The sequence below is a fragment of the Suncus etruscus genome, chromosome 17 (genome assembly GCF_024139225.1).
Source record: "Suncus etruscus isolate mSunEtr1 chromosome 17, mSunEtr1.pri.cur, whole genome shotgun sequence".
NCBI lineage: Eukaryota > Metazoa > Chordata > Mammalia > Eulipotyphla > Soricidae > Suncus > Suncus etruscus.
In genome coordinates this window covers 46,616,465-46,634,500 of record NC_064864.1, presented here as the reverse complement: position 1 = coordinate 46,634,500, position 18,036 = coordinate 46,616,465, and the positions used below count along the sequence as shown (strand labels likewise).

The following is an 18,036-nucleotide window of genomic DNA, read 5'->3' as shown; positions in this document are numbered from 1 at the left end:
ACCCATTCCCCCCCAAAAAAGAAGCTACAGTACATCTACACAATGGAATATTAATCATCTGTTAGGAAAAATAAAATCATGAAATTTGCTTATACATGGATGGACGTGGAGAGTATTTTGCAGAGTGATATGAGTCAGAGGGAGAAGGACATAGACATAGAATGATCACGTTCATTTGTGGGATAAACAAATAACAAATAGATATAAAGTTGGAGTACAGTGGATAAGATGCATGCCTTGCACCAAGCCAACCTGGGTTCTATCCCCGGCATCTCATATGTCCCCTAAGTACTACCAGTAGTAGTAATTCCTAAATGCAGAGCCAGAAATAAGCACTGAACACCACCAAATGTGACCCCAAAACCAAAAAAAGAGAAAGAAGTGCAATTAGGGCACAGAAGAGACTACTATGATAACAATGATAGCTGGAGTTGATCAAATCACTGGGTGCTGAAAATAAAGTGATATACTTATACTCTTTCAGTAACAATATTGCAAACCACAGTGCCTAAAAGGAAAAGATAAAGACAGAGAGGAAGAAGAAAAATTGAGAGGCAGGGGTTGGGGGGGGATGGACAGGAGGAAGCTGAGGACATTGGTGATAGAAAATGTGCACTGGTAAAGGGTGTTGGACATTGTATGAATGAACCTCAATCATGGACAACTTTGTAACTGTGTACCTCATGGTGATTCAATTAAAAATCTATTAATAATTGGGCCAGAATGGTGGCGCAAGCAGTAAGGGATCTGCCTTGCCTGCACTAGCCTAGGACGGACCATGGTTCGATCCCCCAGTGTCCCATACGGTCCCCCAAGCCAGGAGCGATTTCTGAGTGCATAGCCAGGAGTAACCCCTGAGTGTCACCGGATATAGCCCAAAAAAACAAAACAAAAAAAATAATTTGTTAATAAAAATAAGTGAAAAAATAGGGCTAGAGAGATAGCACAGCAGTAGGGCATTTGCCCTATACGCAGAAGGATGGTGGTTTGATTCCCAGCATCCCATATGGTCTCCCTATTTCTGCCAGGAGCGATTTCTGAGCGTAGAGCCAGGAGTAACCACTGAACGCTGCCAGGTATGACTCAACCCCACCCCCCCCAAATAAAAGTAAAAAAAATTATCCTGAAAGCCACCCTTCCTTATTTGAGGTAAAAAGGAATGAAGGTGCCTTCTGGAGTTGCCATAAAAAAATTTTTATAAATCGCTTCAGATAAGGAGTTTGGGCTTCAGCTTTGGATAGTACAAACATGAAGTGTTACTTTGGTGTTTTCTGCAATGTGCAGCCAGGACTTTGCTTCATTTGTCCTGAGAGGGATGAGAGAGGTAGGAGAGTAACAGGACTAGAACCATGCAGTCTATGAGGGAGCCTGATCATGCAAAGAGAAAGCCTGGCCGCAAACTTTCAGGCAGACACCAGTCTGGCACAACATGCCAAGCAAGACCACACTGAGAAACCCTGATCCCCTGTCTGGGTCACATATATGCTGCCAATCCTGCACAGATCACTTCTGGCATTTTGGTTTTCTCACAAAGGAAAAAGGAAAGGTAGCTGTCATGGCAAAATAGTAAGTGTTGAGGATATGTTTGGCCAAGTCTGGCAGTGTAGGGGGTTCAATTCTAGGCTGACTATGACAGTGTTCTCAGCATGTCCTCATGAACCGAACTTCTCTTTCTGTGACCAACACTCTGGTAACCCATCACTTCAGCTTCAGGTTACTTAACTGCTCCCAGCCCACCAGCAAGCATACAAACAGCTCGATGGGCCAGTGGATGGCTTTGGTCATCACAAATTCCAACCTGAGCAAAACATTGGCAGGAAGGATTGTACCTCTCAGGGGTTACATTGCCAGAGAGGGTCCCAGACACACCCCAGTTCTGTTGAATCAGATAACATGACATCTGCAGCGATGACAATGGTGACAAAGGGTGCCACCACAGAGAAAAGCAGCATTCCAAGATACAAGAGTCCGCAGCACGCGGGCCCGGAGAGATAGCACAGCGGTGTTTGCCTTGCAAGCAGCCGATCCAGGACCTAAGGTGGTTGGTTCGAATCCTGGTGTTCCATATGGTCCCCGTGCCTGCCAGGAGCTATTTCTGAGCAGACAGCCAGGAGTAACCCCTGAGCACCGCCGGGTGTGGCCCAAAAAACAAAAAAAAGAAAAAGAGTCCGCAGCACAACTCATACTCCCAAATCTGCCATCTGATCTCTGGCACTGCATATGGTCCCTCAAGCACCTTCAGGAGTGACCCCTGAGCAGAGAGCCAGGAGTAAGCCCTGAGCACCGCTGGGTATGCCTCCTCCTTGATCCCTGCTGACACAAAATAAAAGTCTGTCTTAATGGATCTAACCTATATCCCACCAACTAGAACTTACCTTCAACTGACCATACACAGCTAAAGGATAACAACTGACCCTGTTTGAAAGGACCAATTAAAGGAAGCTTTATCTTTAGATGTGTTCAAATGTTCCGCACCTCCCTGGCACCCATCTCCTCCCATCCCAGACTGTAAAGCCCTTATGGCTGAGGGACTGTTTATACCTCTTTGCATCCACAAGCATCCTTGGAATAGATTAGGTACATGATTCTTTTGAGATCTAGAACACTGGTTATGAGAATCTTCCAGCATTACCAAATCAGTGCCTTCAAGAGCCAACCATGAAACTTCGCTCAAACCAGCATACTAAGAACATTCTGTTATAACTGTGTTTTCTGAGAGGCAGTAATCCATCTGTTAGGTCTACAGAATAGATTGGCTCCATCAGAAAACACATTTTCTGATCACAGATAATACAAAGTCATGTTTAATTGTGAGCTACAACTCAAATCTGGGACACAGTGCCATACCCCGTAAGTTCTGGCACTCTTCTGAGTTTTTGCACCTCTTGTTAGAGCATGCTCAGGTTCTTGTCCTCTGGCAGTCAAGATTGAAAGCAAAGGAAATGAGATGACTTTAGTAGAAACTAGATGTAAAGATGGGGTAGGAGCAATATAGTTCAGTGGGTAAGGTGCCTGTCTTGCAAATGGCCAACGTGGGTTTGATCCCTGTATCCCTGAGCCCAAGGAGTTAATCCCTGAGCCTCCCCAAAAAAGTGGGAAAGAATGATAGCATAGCAGATAGGGTGTCTGCCTTGCACATGCCAACCCTGGTTCAATCTCATATGATCCAAGCCTTCTAGGTGATTTTTTTTTTTTTTGGGCCACATCCAGTGATGTTCACGGGTTACTCCTGGCTATGCGCTCAGAAATCGCTCTTGATTTGGGGGACCATATGGAACACCTAGGGATCGAACTGTGGTCCATCCTAGGTTAGCACATATGCCACCGCTCCAGTCCCTAGGTGTAATTTCAACTTCTGAATGCAGAGCCAGGAATAACAGCTGAGCACCATTGGGTGTGCCCTTCCCCAATAAAGAAAATAAGTGCACGGAGGCTGGGTCATGGAAGTCCCCTTAAAGGATGTCCAGGCAAGGTAGAAAGTCCTTTTTACATTCTCTTAACTAGGGGGGATGGGCAAACACTGCACAGGGTTTAAGACTTGCAAGATGGTAAGATAAATAATTGAGGAGGGGCAAGAGGTGAGAGCGTGGTCTCCTGCATATCCCAGCTGCAGATCTTGAACTCATGCTTGAGTTTTTCCTCTAGGGTCATTCTCTTTCTAATCCCGTCCACCTCTCTTCCTCCTGTCTCTAGATTGCCATAGCTGAGCACAAACGGACTGTTCATTAGTCAACACTGCAGCTTCCCATGAGCTTAGCTGTCTTAATTGTCCCAGGAACAAAACTAATACTCTGAGGCCCACCTGACTTGTCCTTTACAGACCCTGAATTCATCTCAACACACACACACACCCCTACTCGAGGAACCTGATGCTCTTCTCCTTTTCTGTGTCATAAAGGACAATAATCAATGGATAACCAAGGTCCCAGGCAAACTTCACACAAGGGACAGTTTACCATCTCATCTTAGGAGCAAACAAAAACAACATCCTGACCTGAGCTGTCTGGAATGCTCTTTCCCAGCTCACATGTCAGGTAAACTCCTACTCACTTCTCAGATCAGGTTTCACCTCCTCGGGAGAACCTTCCTCGGGAATGTTCTGTTCCATACAGTCTCAGCACCTTACCCATCAGGATCTCCCATAAAATTGGGGTAAGGCTTGGGAAGTGATGGTAGGAGGAACTAATAGAAATGCATATGGGGGGGGCCGGGCGGTGGCGCTGGAGATAAGGTGCCTGCCTTACCTGCGCTAGCCTAGGACGGACCGCGGTTCGATCCCCCGGCGTCCCATATGGTCCCCCAAGAAGCCAGGAGCAACTTCTGAGCGCATAGCCAGGAGTAACCCCTGAGCGTCACAGGGTGTGACCCAAAAACCAAAAAAAAAAAAAAAAAAAAAGAAATGCATATGGGGCCGGGAAGGTGGCGCTGGAGATAAGGTGTCTGCCTTGTAAGCGCTACCAAGGAACGGACCGTGGTTCGATCCCCCGGCGTCCCATATGGTCCCCTCAAGCCAGGGGCGATTTCTGAGCACATAGCCAGGAGTAACCCCTGAGCGTCAAACGGGTGTGGCCCAAAAACCAAAAAAAAAAAAAAAAAAAAAAAAAGAAATGCATATACCAAAAAATAAAAATAAAAATAAAAAGAAATGCATATACCAGGGATCAGGATCCAGACCTAGAGAATCTTTTTTTTTTTTTTTGAGTCACACCTGGCAGCGCTCAGGGGTTGGTTACTCCTGGCTCTACGCTCAGAAATTGCCCCCAGCAGGCTCAGGGAACCATATGGGATGCTGGGATTCGAACCACGTCCTTCAGCATGCAAGGCAAATGCCCTACCTCCATGCTATCTCTCCAGCCCCCGAGAATCTTCATTTTTATAAGCCCCTTCTTAGGCATCTTGAAAGTGATTGCATCATCATGGGACTGGAGTGAGAAGGGCAGCAGGCCCTTGTAAGTAGCCCCTCAACCAGGGTTTGATCCCCAGCATCCCTAGTGTGTCTAGAGTGATCCCTGAACATAGGACTAAAACCTGAGCACCACCAGGCATAGACCAGAAATAAACCAAAAAAGTGATTGCATCAGAGTGTAAGGAGGAACAGTGAGTAATCTTGAATTGCACCCTCTGTGCCTGGTCCACAGCATTCAAAACAAACAAACAAACAAAAGTTTAAGGGGCCAAAGCAGTGGCGCTAGAGGTAAGTTGTCTGCCTTACAAGCACTAGCTAGGACAGACCAGGGTTCGATCCTCTGGCATCCCATAAGGTCCCTCAAACCAGGAGCAATTTCTGAGTGAATAGCCAGGAGTAACCCCTGAGCGTCACCAGGTGTGGCCCCCTCCAAAAAACCCCCAGGGGCCGGAGAGATAGCATGGAGGTGAGGCATTTGCTTTGCATGCAGAAGGATGGTGGTTCAAATCCCGGCATCCCATATGGTCCCCCAAGCCTGCCAGGAGTGATTTCTGAGCATAGAGCCAGGAGTAACCCATGAGCGATGCCGGGTGTGAACCAAAAAAAAAAAAAAAAAAAAAAAAAAAGGAGGGGAACGAAGAGATAGCATAGCGGTAGTGTTTGCCTTGCATGCAGAAGGATGGTGGTTCAAATCCTGGCATCCCATATGGTCCCCCGAGCCTGCCAGAAGTGATTTCTGAGCATAAAGACAGGAGTAGCCCATGAGCACTGCCAGGTGTAACCCAAAAACAAAAACAAACAATCAAACAAACAAAAAACAGAGCAGTCCACAGGATAAAATGCTAAGGGAACACAGAGGCAAGCCATATCTTAGCTGCTACCTGGGCCACCTAGAAATAACCTTAAGGGACAGTAGAGATAGCCCAGTGGTGGGACGTTTGCCTTGCATGTAGCTGAACCAGGACTGACCCCATGGTTCAAATCTTGGCATCCCATATGGTCCTCCGAGTCTGCCAGGAGTGATATCTGAGTGCAGAGCCAGGAGGAACCCCTGAACACCGCCGCCGCTGCGTGTGACCCAACCCCTCCCCCCCAAAGAAAAAGAAAAAATAGAAAAATGTCCTGATCAGGGCCAGAGATATAGCACAGTAGTAAGGTGTTTGCCTTGCACACAGCCTATCCAGGACAGGCTGTGGTTTGAATCCCAACATCCCATATGGTTCCCAAACCTGTCAGAAGAGATTTCTGAACACAGAGCCAGAAGTAACCCCTGAGAGCTGCCGGGTGTGACCCGACCCACCCCCACCCCCAAATAATAGAAAAATGCCCTGACCAGGGCCAGAGAGATAGCACAGAGGTAGGGCATTTGCCTTGCACGCAGTCGATCCAGGACTGACAGTGATTTGAATCCCGGCATCCCATATGATCCCTTGTGCCTGCCAGGAGCGATTTCTGAGCACAGAGCCAGGAGGCTGGGTGTGACCCAAAAACCAAAAAAAAAATGCCCTTGACCAAAAGACATTCCTCCAACTACTTTCATAGACACTAGTACACAGCAAGAAAAGGAAAGACAGGCTTTGGAATCCAAAGAAAGACCAAGTTCAAAGACAATCACACTTCAATCACCTCTTCCCTCCTCACAAGCAACTTCAGGCCAATGGCTTCATGTCCCTAATATTCCTCATACACTGCAGTCGAAACAGAATCAACCCCCCACATGGATGCAAAGGGAAGAAATGTAGAAAAATATATGCATATTAAAAATGTTAAAAATAAGGATTTGGGGTGGGTCTGGGGTTGTTGTTTTTGTTTTTTTTTTTTTTTTGGTTTTTGGGCCACACCAGGTGACACTCAGGGGTTACTCCTGGCTATGAACTCAGAAATCGCTCCTGGCTTGGAGGACCATATAGGACATGGGGGTGGGGGGTGGTCAAACTGCAGTCTGTCCTAGGTTAGGGCTTGCAAGGCAGAAGCCTTATTGCTAGAGTCACCACTCCAGCCCCTGTGGTGTTTTTTTAAATTGTATTTATTTATTTTGGGGGTCCACACCTGGCAGCACTCAAGGATCATTCCTGGCGGCACAAGGGGACCCATTTGGGATACCAGGGATTGAACTTTGATCAGCTGCATGCAAGAAAAACAACCTAGACCTATCTGCTTTACTATTACTCTGGCCCCTGGGTTAGTTTTTAAAAATAGGATCATTGAGCTAGAGAGACAGTAAGGCATGTACTCAGGCCCTTTGCTCTCCATGCGACCAACAGTTCAGATCTACACTGCCTACGGTCTCCTGAGTACAGAGCCAGGGTAAGTCCTGAACACAGCTGGGTGTAATACAAAAGAAAACATCCTCAAACAGAATTATCAACATCCTCCAGCCACACACTACCACTGTTTAGAAATGAATCCAAGGTCTCATCCATGTAAGGCAAGTGCTCACCACTCAAGCACATCCCTGGCCCTCAACAAGGAACCTTTAAAAGGTTGATTTTTTTTTTTTTGGTTTTTGGGCCACACCTGGTGATGCTCAGGGGTTACTCCTGGCTATGTGCTCAGAAATCGCTCCTGGTTTGGGGACCATATGGGATGCCAGGGGATCAAACTGCGTGCGGTCCATCCTAGGCTAGCTCACACAAGGCAGACAGATGCCTTACCCCTTGTGCCAATGCTCCAGCCCAACAGACTGACTTTTTAATGTAGCTCCAGTACAGAATGCAGTTACTCTGTCAGATACAGAAATGCTAAAAAGACACAAAATTAGGTCACCAATACTGCACAAGGTTTTGAGAAGTGAAGTTCAATTGTTTGATGTTTTGTTTGTTTGGTTTTTATTTTTGGTTTGAGGACCACAATTGGTGATGCCCAGGGGTTACACCTAACTCTGTACTCAGGAATCATTCCTGGCAATGCTCAAGGAACCATATGGAATGCCAAGGATCTAACCAGTATCAGCCACATATGATCCCCAGAGAACCACCAGGAGTAATTCCTGAGCGCAGAACCAGGAGTTAAATCTGAGTATCACTGGATGGGGACCCCCCCCAACCACTCCAAATTACAGGGGCCCAGGGCAGGTAGGGCACTTTCCTTGCACATGATTGACTGGGGTTCAATCCCCAGCATTCTATATGGTTCCGAGTCTACTGAATGTAGAGCCAAGAGTAACCCTTGAGCAACACCAGGAGTAACCAAAAAAACCAAAACCAAAACAAAACAAAAAACCAATAAAAAGACCAATTCAGGTGACTGGGGGGTTTGTTCTATGAGCACTTTTCTGCAGGAGAGCAAATCTGAGTCCAGGGCCTTTGATCCCTGTATCCCTGTGACTATTCCTCATGCAGGGACAGACAACTGAGGGTGTGCAGCCGGCCTTGTCATCGCCTCCTCCTCTGACAGCTACCGATGGTGACAGTCCCACCTTCAGATATCCTCGCAGACAGAAGGGGCGGCGGGAACACTGAACAAATGACTAGCTGCTCGCAGCTGCACCTCAGACAGCAGACAGCAGCAGTTGGTCCTCAGCACTGTCATGTCACCCACACTCGAACTTAGTGTCCTGCTCCAACAGCAGTTCTTAAGCCCTGGGTGCTGGCCAGGAAGGGCAGACAGTAGCTCCCCACCCCCACCCCTCTCAGGCAGATCTGAGGTCCCTGGGCCACCCCAGGGAGCCAGAAGAGCACTCAACCATTCACACCCACCACCAATTCTCTTCAGAAACAGAGAATGGAGAAGAAATTCCTGTAGGCTAACTGAATTCAAACAGAGAAGGAAGATATGGGGTTTGGAGCAAAAAAATCCCACCCTGCCTCTCCATCCCAGCCTCACTCAACTGTTCCCTCCAGAAAGTGTTGCAAATGACTTTAAGGGGTCTAGAGGAAAAAAAGAGGGCACTCCCAGAAGCCCAAGGATGGGGCAGAGGCAGGGGGAGCGACATGGGGTCAGAAGAGGGTGTTCAGAAAGTGAGGAGCAGCTGGCAGAGCAGGAGAATCGGCGATTTTCTGGAGGTACCAGTCTGTGGCAACTGTAATATTTGCCAAGAGCCCCTCCACCCAAAGCAGCAGCCGGGCAGAGGCTTCAGCCCTCTGGCCCAAACCGAGCCCCGGCCCGCACCACCAAGCCCCGTTACCTGTCTCAGCCCCCAGAGGAAAGGCATCCTGCAAAAGCATCATCCACGGAAACGCTGGAACAAAGGGCTCTGTAAAGTTAGGGTCTGGGAAAGCGCATGTCCCTGCTGGGCCTGCTTGCTCCGAGGCCCAGTTGCCCTGCCTCCTTCGCAAAGAAGAGAAAGTAAACAGAGTCCTGGGATCAGCCTACCCTGCTCCCTGCAGCTCGCCTCGCTACTCCCCCTGCCTGGCTCCCTCCGCCAGGCTCTGACCCACCCCCACCTTCCCATGACATGTCTCAGGCACAGAAAACCCCAAGCTGTCTGCCAAGGGGGAAATGACATCAGTTCAGGCACAGCAGAAAAACTCCAGACAGCTGCTGTGGATACTGAGGGGAAGCACTTAGAGCCCAGAGGCCAGCAGCAGTGGGAGGGGGCTGAACTCTGGGCTTGGCATAAATCAAGCCTCCACAGCTGAAAAGAGCTGTTTCCCTGTTTTAAGGTTCCCTGAATAAAGGGCTCACTCTCTGGCCTCAGAGCTATTGTTTCTCCTGCTGGGAAAGAAAAAAATCAAGGCCAGGGATAGACCATTCCAGCCCTGCCAGAGTCCAAGCCCAATAAACAACCATGCACTAGTGGGGCTCTCCCAACTTTCCCTGGGGTGTGAGACAACCATAGTGAGGGCAGGAGTGGAGAGGTGCCTTTTCCCCAGCAAAGGTAAAACATGACCTTTCGGGCCTTCACTTCAACAGGCAAGTTTCTATTTCATAAACAAGCTGCCCAGAGCAGGTGCCAAAATCTTTCCTCACTTGTCTTAGAAAAGGTACAAGTTCCCCCTGGGCAGCCTCCCGGTAGTGAGAAGAGCAGATTGTCTATATTTAAACCAACTCTCCCCAGGTCAGTCTTCTCTAAGTTTATGAAGGAAAAGACTCAATAGTCACAAGCTCAGTCCAGAAGCAACCAAGACACTAGGGCTGACTCTTTGTCCTGGTTCTTCCAACTCTCACCCCCCATTCCCAACTACTCTTTTCTTCCCTGAAGAGCAGGTCATAGCCACACTCTCTGGCCCTTAACCTGCTACTCAACATACTTGCAAAGGACAAAGGGCTATCCTTGGATTTAGACATGCAGAAATGACTCTTAAGGGAGAACATCATCAGAGGGAGCCTTAAAAAATCCAGAGTTGGGGCCAGATAGATAGTATAGTGAATAAGGCATTTGCTTTGCAATATAGGTTTGATTCCTGGAACCCCGTATGGTTCTCAAGCCTGTCAGCAGTAATTCCTAACCACAGAGTCACAGAGTAAGCTCTGAGCATCGCCAAGTGTGACTCCAAAGCAAACAAAAAAATCTAGAGTTACTCTTTTTGGGGGTCATACTTGGCTGTACTCGGGGATCCCTCCTGCAGACTTGGGGGACCATATCAGGTCACAGGGATCAAACCCAGATGAGTCACCTGCAAAGCCAAGACTGGGCCCACTGTATTATCTCTCCAGCCCGACTTACTTCCTGTTAACACAGATAAATTCTTAGACCACAGATACATTCTACTTTCCATGATTTAAAGCAGGTACGATTTTCTGTCAGTGATTAACTGTAAAGATCTCATGAGCCTGGCACTGGCCTTGGCAGGGTGCAGGAAAGTCAGAAATGATTTTTGCAAATTAGTACTGCTCACCCCAGGCCATAAATTAGCAGGACGTAACACTTCCAGGAGCAGGTGGTTCTCAGTCATTAGCACATCTAGGCCCCTCAGACACAATGTGCTTCTGCTGGCTGCCCACTGATGGTTTTGGTCAAGGTTACAGTGACTTTTCCCACAAGGAAATGAATGAGCCAAACTTGCTGAGCCACTTCCTCGAAAGGAATGAATGGCAGGCTCAGAGCCACGGGGGAGAGTAGAAAAAGCCTCAGGCCAACCAGCAGGAAAGCCCAGTTCTCCAGATACTAAGGCCCCACGTATCCCAGGCCTTGCTAGCACCTTACAAGGCAGGCAGGAGGGACAGCAAGGCCCAGCTGTCCAGGAAAAAACAGAGGCAAATTGTTTATGTTTGGAGGCCAAACCCAACGGTGCTTGGGGCTGACTCCAGGCTATGTGCTCAGGGATCACACCTGGCTGGTGGTTAGGAACATTTGGGGTGTCAAGAATCAAACCTGGGTGGACTGCTGGTAAGGCAAGCACCCCTATCTTCTTTACTATGGCTCCAGCAACAAGATGCAGCTCTCACTGCCCTCTTTTGCCAACCAGACTTAGAGCACATGCAGAACTCCTGACTTTGGAGATGAAAGAAAAGGAAAGGCATCCCCAGCCCACTAGGTCAGCCTGGGTTTGAACCTACTAGCAGGACTGTGGTACATGAAGCTCTCAGAAAAGTGCTCTGCAGTCTTAGTGCGGTTATTCTTCAACCCTTATCTGCTATAGGGCAGACAGGCAATCAGCCTTCCAGGTGCTGGGAAAAGTCCTGCCATCAAATTCAGGACAACTAGCTCTTTTTGTTTGTTTTGTTTTTTGTTTTTGTTTTTGGGTTACACCCGGCAGTGCTCAGGGGTTACTCCTGGCTCTACACTCAGAAATCGCTCTCAGTAGGCTCGGGGGACCATATGGGATGCCGGGATTCGAACCACCACCGTCTTTCTGCATGCAAGGCAAATGTCTTACTGCTGTGCAATCTCTCGGGCCCCAACTAGCTCATTTCTAATCAATGTCCATCAGCCAAACTGTAAATAAGTGGAGTTGCCACAAAATTATTCAAAAGTAAGTTTGCAGAAGTACAGTAGATCAAGATGGAGCAGATGCAATCGTACAGCGGGTTGGGCATTTTTTTGCCTTGCATGTGGCTGATTCAGGTCAGATCCTTGGCACAGAATATGGTCCCTGGAGCCCTGCCAGGAGTGAGTCCTGAGCCCAGAATCAGGAGTAAGCCCTGAGCACTGTTAGGTGTGGTCAAAAAAGCAGGTGTGGTGATTCAGGGTCCCTCCCAACATATCACCCTTTTAGGGACACTTCTCAGGACAATGTTCTGATCAACTCTCGCCTGCTTTATCTTCTAATGAGGAGAAATTCTGTGTGTGAGGTAGCACTGTAGCACCAGAAAGGGCAAAGGAATCATATTCACTCACAAAGTGAGTGGTACTGCTGCTGCTTCTTTCCTTGGCCAATTAATCCTCTGAGCACTGAGATTTGGGGTGTGGGTAGAAAAATAAGTAGAGTTGTAACATAGGCATTTCTAGGAAGGTGAATTCACTTCTTTGCAATGCTCAACAAACATCACCACAACCAAGTGATAGAGTAACTAGCTTTGGGTAGAATTTAAGAGACAAGACAATCATTAGCCATTTTTACTATCCTGGGGGAAAAGGAGGGCGGTTCTTTTAGGTTAGTGACCCAGGCTCAAACCTGGTAGATCAAATCCTTCCTCAGATTACTTTCATCTGCCTAACAATGCAAAATTCAATGAATTTAACCATTAAAGAGACTCTAAATCAAAGATTAAAGCAGGTGATCTCGACTTCCGGCCTCCCAGCTTTTTGAAGAATCTCTTTTCCTTCCTGGGAGCCGGAAGTCTAGCAGCATGGGGTTCGGCAAGCCTCCGCCAAGCCAGAGGCCTTCTTAACCAGGCCTGGGGGAGGGGGTGCGGAACTTGGGTAACCCCAGCACCCCTCTACTGCCTTGCTCCAGATCTCCAGGGCTTCCCTGGGCCACATGCCTGGGCAAGCCAGCGAGTTGGCGGAGCTTGAAGGTACCCTAGGCTTTCCCCCATTCCACCTTTGGCTTCTTAGGGAGGATCTGGGTGGGGCTCTGAACTTCCGGCCTGCCAGCTTCTTGACGCAGTCACTGTAATCTCTTTTCAGTCTATATTTTCAAAATCGTGCAGGGGGGACAAGATACATTAATAGTACTCACTGTCATTGAATTATGTTTTTATGTATGCAGAATGTCCATTTTGTACTCTGCCCTTTCGCACACCCCTATAAAAGATCATTTTTCTCTTTAACTCTCTCTTTTTTTTGGTTTTTGGGCCACACTTGGCAGCGCTCAGGGGTTACTCCTGGCTGTCTGCTCAGAAATAGCTCCTGGCAGGCACGGGGGACCATATGGGACACCGGGATTCGAACCAACCACCTTTGGTCCTGGATCGGCTGCAAAGGCAAACACCGCTGTGCTATCTCTCCGGGTCCATGTGTGTTTTCTTTGACAGTTTGCTGAATATTTTCTTATACTGTGACGATCCCCCCCCCCCACTTTTTTTTATCTTCTCTTTGTGAACTGTTCAATATGGAATTCGGTGTGAAAGAATCCCTCAGTTTAATGCTTATGTTTGAACCAAGTCATGGGTATTGTTGGACGTGTTCTTACGCTCCCATATACTGTGATAACGCCACGTGGCTTTATTTCTTGTTTGTATAGGCACACTAAAACGGAAAAATACTATACATACAAATAAGTTCTTATCTAATAGAGATGGGAACACACAAATCTTGTAGTGCAATGGGACCTTACACCCTGAACATTGACATAAAGACCTGGCACAGGCCTCAGAAGAATGGGCATTCTCCATTCACCCCTGATCTAGAGAAGACATCTACAAAACATCCAAGGTTGTCTATAACATCACCTGGAAGCAATCCTCTACCAGGGAAGACCCTACCGCTGCTCTGACATCGACCTACTCAAAAGAGACTTCCCTTAACACTGAGAAGACTTAACAACAACAATGACCTGCTTACTAGACAGGACTTTCTGTATTGCCCCTTAATTCTGAGGTGAAACTAGAGGATACTCCACACCAGCCTGACTTCAATGTAGGATGTGCAGATTCCAGGATCTTTAATACAGAAACCTGATGCCAACAATAGGACTGCATGAAAAATAAAACTGTATTGGCACTACAGACAATGACTTGGATTGAATAAACTAGTTTGCCCAGAGCCTAGAGTTGGTCTTATGCCAGGAAACTTCAGGGGTAGGGGTCTCCTTGTATTTAGACCAAGGCTTTTCCTTTCCATGTCCCCCATATTTTGGTGGGCCTATGCAAACAAAATTTGCCACTCTAACACCGTTTTTACTGTGCCCTTTTGACTAACCCTTAAAAAAAAAAAAACCTCTTAAACTTTTGATGTTAATGAAAATATAAAAAAAATACTATGCCTTCAATGTTTAAGAAGTCACATAAATCTCCATGGCTTTAGGTTGCTTTGTGTACTACTAAGAAATGTTACAATGGGGCCCGGAGAGATAGCACAGCAGCGTTTGCCTTGCAATCAGCTGATCCAAGACCTAAGGTGGTTGGTTCGAATCCCGGTGTCCCATATGGTCCCCCGTGCCTGCCAGGAGCTATTTCTGAGTAGACAGCCAGGAGTAACCCCTGAGCAATGCCGGGTGTGGCCCAAAAACCAAAAAAAAAAAAAAAAAAAAAAAAAGATATGTTATAATGTACTACAATCTGGGGACTTGTGGACAAAGTAATTGTACATGGGTTCTGCCTTATTTTTCTTAATGTTCTTTGACTGTAAGTTCAATATTTAGGCGTCAGCAAGGGGATTTCTTCTGAGAACTCTGTTTATGGGCCGATTGTCCTTTCACTGTAACTTTACCTTGTCCTCTTTGCATCATTGTTCTCATAATTAAAAATAAAAAATTAAAAAAAAAAAAGGCAGGATGGGGCCCGGAGAGATAGCAAGGCGGCGTTTGCCTTGCAAGCAGCCGATCAGGACCAAAGGTGGTTGGTTCGAATCCCGGTGTCCCATATGGTCCCTGTGCCTGCCAGGAGCTATTTCTGAGCAGACAGCCAGGAGTAACACCTGAGCATCGCTGGGTGTGACCCAAAAAAAAAAAAAAAAAAAAAAAAAAAAAAAAAAAGGCAGGAGGATCTCAAAATGCTACAATTTATGACACCAGCCTGTGTCTGACACATCTGGCCATTAACCTAGCCCCGTCCTTCCCAGCTCAGAGCCTCCAATGACAGTAATGCTGAACTCCACGGGTCTGATTGACTTCTTATTTAAGAGGACACACTACTGCTGATATGTTCCTGGCTAGAATTCAAACTTTCAATAATTGATTTAAGCATGTTGGGTCCAGGGGCTGGAGAGATAGTACAGGGGGTGGGGGAGCAAGTCATTTGGCTTGCACACACCTGAGCTGGGTTTGATTCCCAGCACTCCCCAAAAGTCCCAAGCACCAACAAGTGTGACCTCAAAACAAAACTTGGGCCAGAAGATGACTCCAAGGGATGGGGCCAATACAGGAAACCCAGGTTCAAACCCAGCCCCACACAGTCCCTCAAGTGCCATAGCAGAGAAGTAGTTCTACACATTATCTGCTGTGATCCTAAATCCAAACAAAAAAACAAGACAGTGCCAGGGAAATGGCACCAGTGAGACAGTTTAGCATGTGTGAAGTGCCAGCTCGAGTCCCAGACTGCATGATCCACCCCTCCCTCACACTCTGGGACATTCCAGAGTGTAGCCAGGGCTTCACGCTGACCCACTGGGAGTCAGAGTTGTCTGAGGCAGATATCCTGGGAGAGTCCCACACCTCTCATCTGTTCCAGTACCCAGACAAGAAGATCCCCAAGCCTGGGGTGTCAGGGAACCTGTTGCCACACCCTGGCATCTGACCAGGAGGCAGAAATGACCCATAAGCCTAGGGCTGCAGCCTGGGAGCAAGCAAGAAAGCTGCAGAAAGAGGGTTTTGTTAGAACACAACCGCAACTGCCAGGCTCCAGGCGGAAGAGATCCTTGCCCAAGCGAAAAAGCCATTTTCTGTCCAGACGCTGTGGGTAGGGCAGTGAGACTGACATGGAACACCTGTGGTCACAACGCTCAACTCAGGTCAGTCTAGGAGGAGGTACAATTAAACCCTGGAGGGAGCTGACTTTAAAAACAAACCCAGGGGCCAGAGAGATAGCAAGGGCAGGCGTTTGTCTTGCATGCAAAAGGACTGTGGTTCGAATCCCAGCATCCTATATGGTCCCCTGAGCCTGCCAGGAGCAATTTCTGAGCGTAGAGCCAGGAGAAACCTCTGAGCGCTGCCAAGTGTGACCCAAATAACAAAAAACAAAAAAGAAGAAGAAATAAAAACAAACCCAGGGAGCCAGACTGATAGCACAGCGGTAGTGCGTTTGCCTTGCACACAGCCACCTGGGACAGAACTAGGTTTGATTCCCGGCATCTCATATGGTCTCCCCAAATGATTTCTGAGTGCAGAGCCAAGAGAGCCACCAAGTGTGGCCCAAACACCGCCCCCTCTCAAATAAAAGACTTACAGACCTGGGGCCCAAGTGACAGTCCAGCAGGGAGGACACTTGCCTTGTACGTAGCCATCCTGGGTTCAATCTCAGGCACCTCAGATGCTCCCCCAAGCCTACCAGGAGTGTCCCTGAGTGCAGGGACAAGAGGAGGCCCCAAAATCAGCCAGGTGTAGCCCAAAACAAACAAAAAGTCTAGCAGACCTTCCTGAGTAGGAACACCAGGGGCTGATTAGCTGCCAGGAGCCAAGAAGATGAGCTTATCTGTGTCTCAGGGCTGGACAAAGGCGGGCGTGTACCAAGCCTGCTTGGGCAAGCAAACACATCTGCCTGGGTTTCTGAGTGGGACAGGCCCTTCCTCCCACGGGGTTCTCTGAGAACATGTAGATGTGCTCACACTATGGCATGGTCACAGAGAGAAGCCCGCAAAGAGCAGCAGTGGCGCCGAGAATCACTCACTAAACATCCGATGACGTGTTTTCCAGAAGAGCTGGAACATATGTCAACATCAGATTTTTCTGAGGAAAATCGTGTATTTCTGTGAAATTAGGCAACTCATTCAAGGACACGTTCCCTGGAAACCTCAGAGAACTGAAGCCAAGTGTGGAAGCAAGTGTGGAAGCAGGAACATGTGCTGTCCACACAAGAACCAGGGAGATGGCTCCAAGGACTAGATACATCCTTTACATGCCAGAGCCCCAGGTTCAGCACCACCAGTAGGCCCCCTCCCAAAAGCAACGCCAAAAGAAGCCAGTGTGATAGCACCTTGTATATGGCCAACCCGGATGAACCATGGCATCCCAATGGTTCCCTGAGCCTGCCAGTAGTGAATTCTGGGTGCAAAGCCAGGAGTAACCCCTGAGCACCACCAGGTATGACCAAAAGAAGAAGCCCCATGGGGGCCAAAGTGTTTGCACAAGTAGTAAGGCATTTGCCTTGCATGCGGCTGATCCCAGTACAGACCACAGTTCAATCTTTTTTTGTTTTTTGTTATTTGGGTCATACTTGGCAGCACTCAGGGGTTACTCCTGGCTCTACTATGCTCAGAAATCACTCCTGGCAGGCTCAGGGGACCATATGGGATGCCAGGATTCAAACCACCGTCCTTCTGCACGCAAGGCAAACGTACTACCCTCATGCTATCTCTCCGGCCCCACCAGGAGCAATTTCTGAGTGCAGAGCCAGGAGTAACCCCTGAGCGTCACTGGGTGTGGCCCAAAAAACAAACAAAAAAAAGAAAGAAAATTCCTGTGTTGACAGTCATTTTGCGAATGTTTATTGTCTTCATGGGGGCCAGAGTGATATAGACCCAGTGGGTAGAGTGCTCGCTAGACATGCAGCCGAGCTGCATTTGAAACCTGGAATCCCACAGCAGTAATTCCTAAATGCAAAGTCAGGAGTTAGTCCTGAGTTGGATGTAGCCCCAAAATAAAATAAAATGTTCACTGCCTTCATGCACAAACCTTTACACAGACATATGGTTACTGCCCACTTGGGGGAGTCTGAAAGTCCCAGGCAGTGGCTGTCAGGGTTGGTTAACAAGCTGTCACAGGACCTGCAAGCTCAACTTTATAAAGTACAACGCAGCTTTGTGCTTTTCTTTTTGGTATCAAAATTCTAGGTTCATTTCTCCTACCCAGGAAACAGTTCAAACCTCAACCAAACTAGTAATTGAGCCACAAGTTCTTGAAAAAACCAGCAAGTTACTGCACAGGGCTGGTCACCAGATAGTGCCTCTCAGTGTTCCTCCTCCATCTTCATAAATTGTTCTTTACGCC

General features: G+C 47.8%; 1 protein-coding gene across 3 annotated transcripts in view; it reads right to left on the bottom strand.

The window, feature by feature from the left end:
- WBP1L (WW domain binding protein 1 like) overlaps window positions 1-18,036 on the bottom strand; it is a 76,222-nt gene that overhangs the window by 31,996 nt on the left and 26,190 nt on the right. Inside the window, exon 1 of one of the 3 annotated variants that reach the window (XM_049764308.1) lies at window positions 9,033-9,161. The exons of the other annotated variants lie outside the window; for them this stretch is intronic. Coding sequence (XP_049620265.1) covers window positions 9,033-9,059 — 27 coding nt within the window. The 5' untranslated portion in view covers window positions 9,060-9,161. Of the gene's footprint in view, window positions 1-9,032; window positions 9,162-18,036 lie in introns of those variants that run through there. 3 annotated transcript variants of the gene reach the window in all.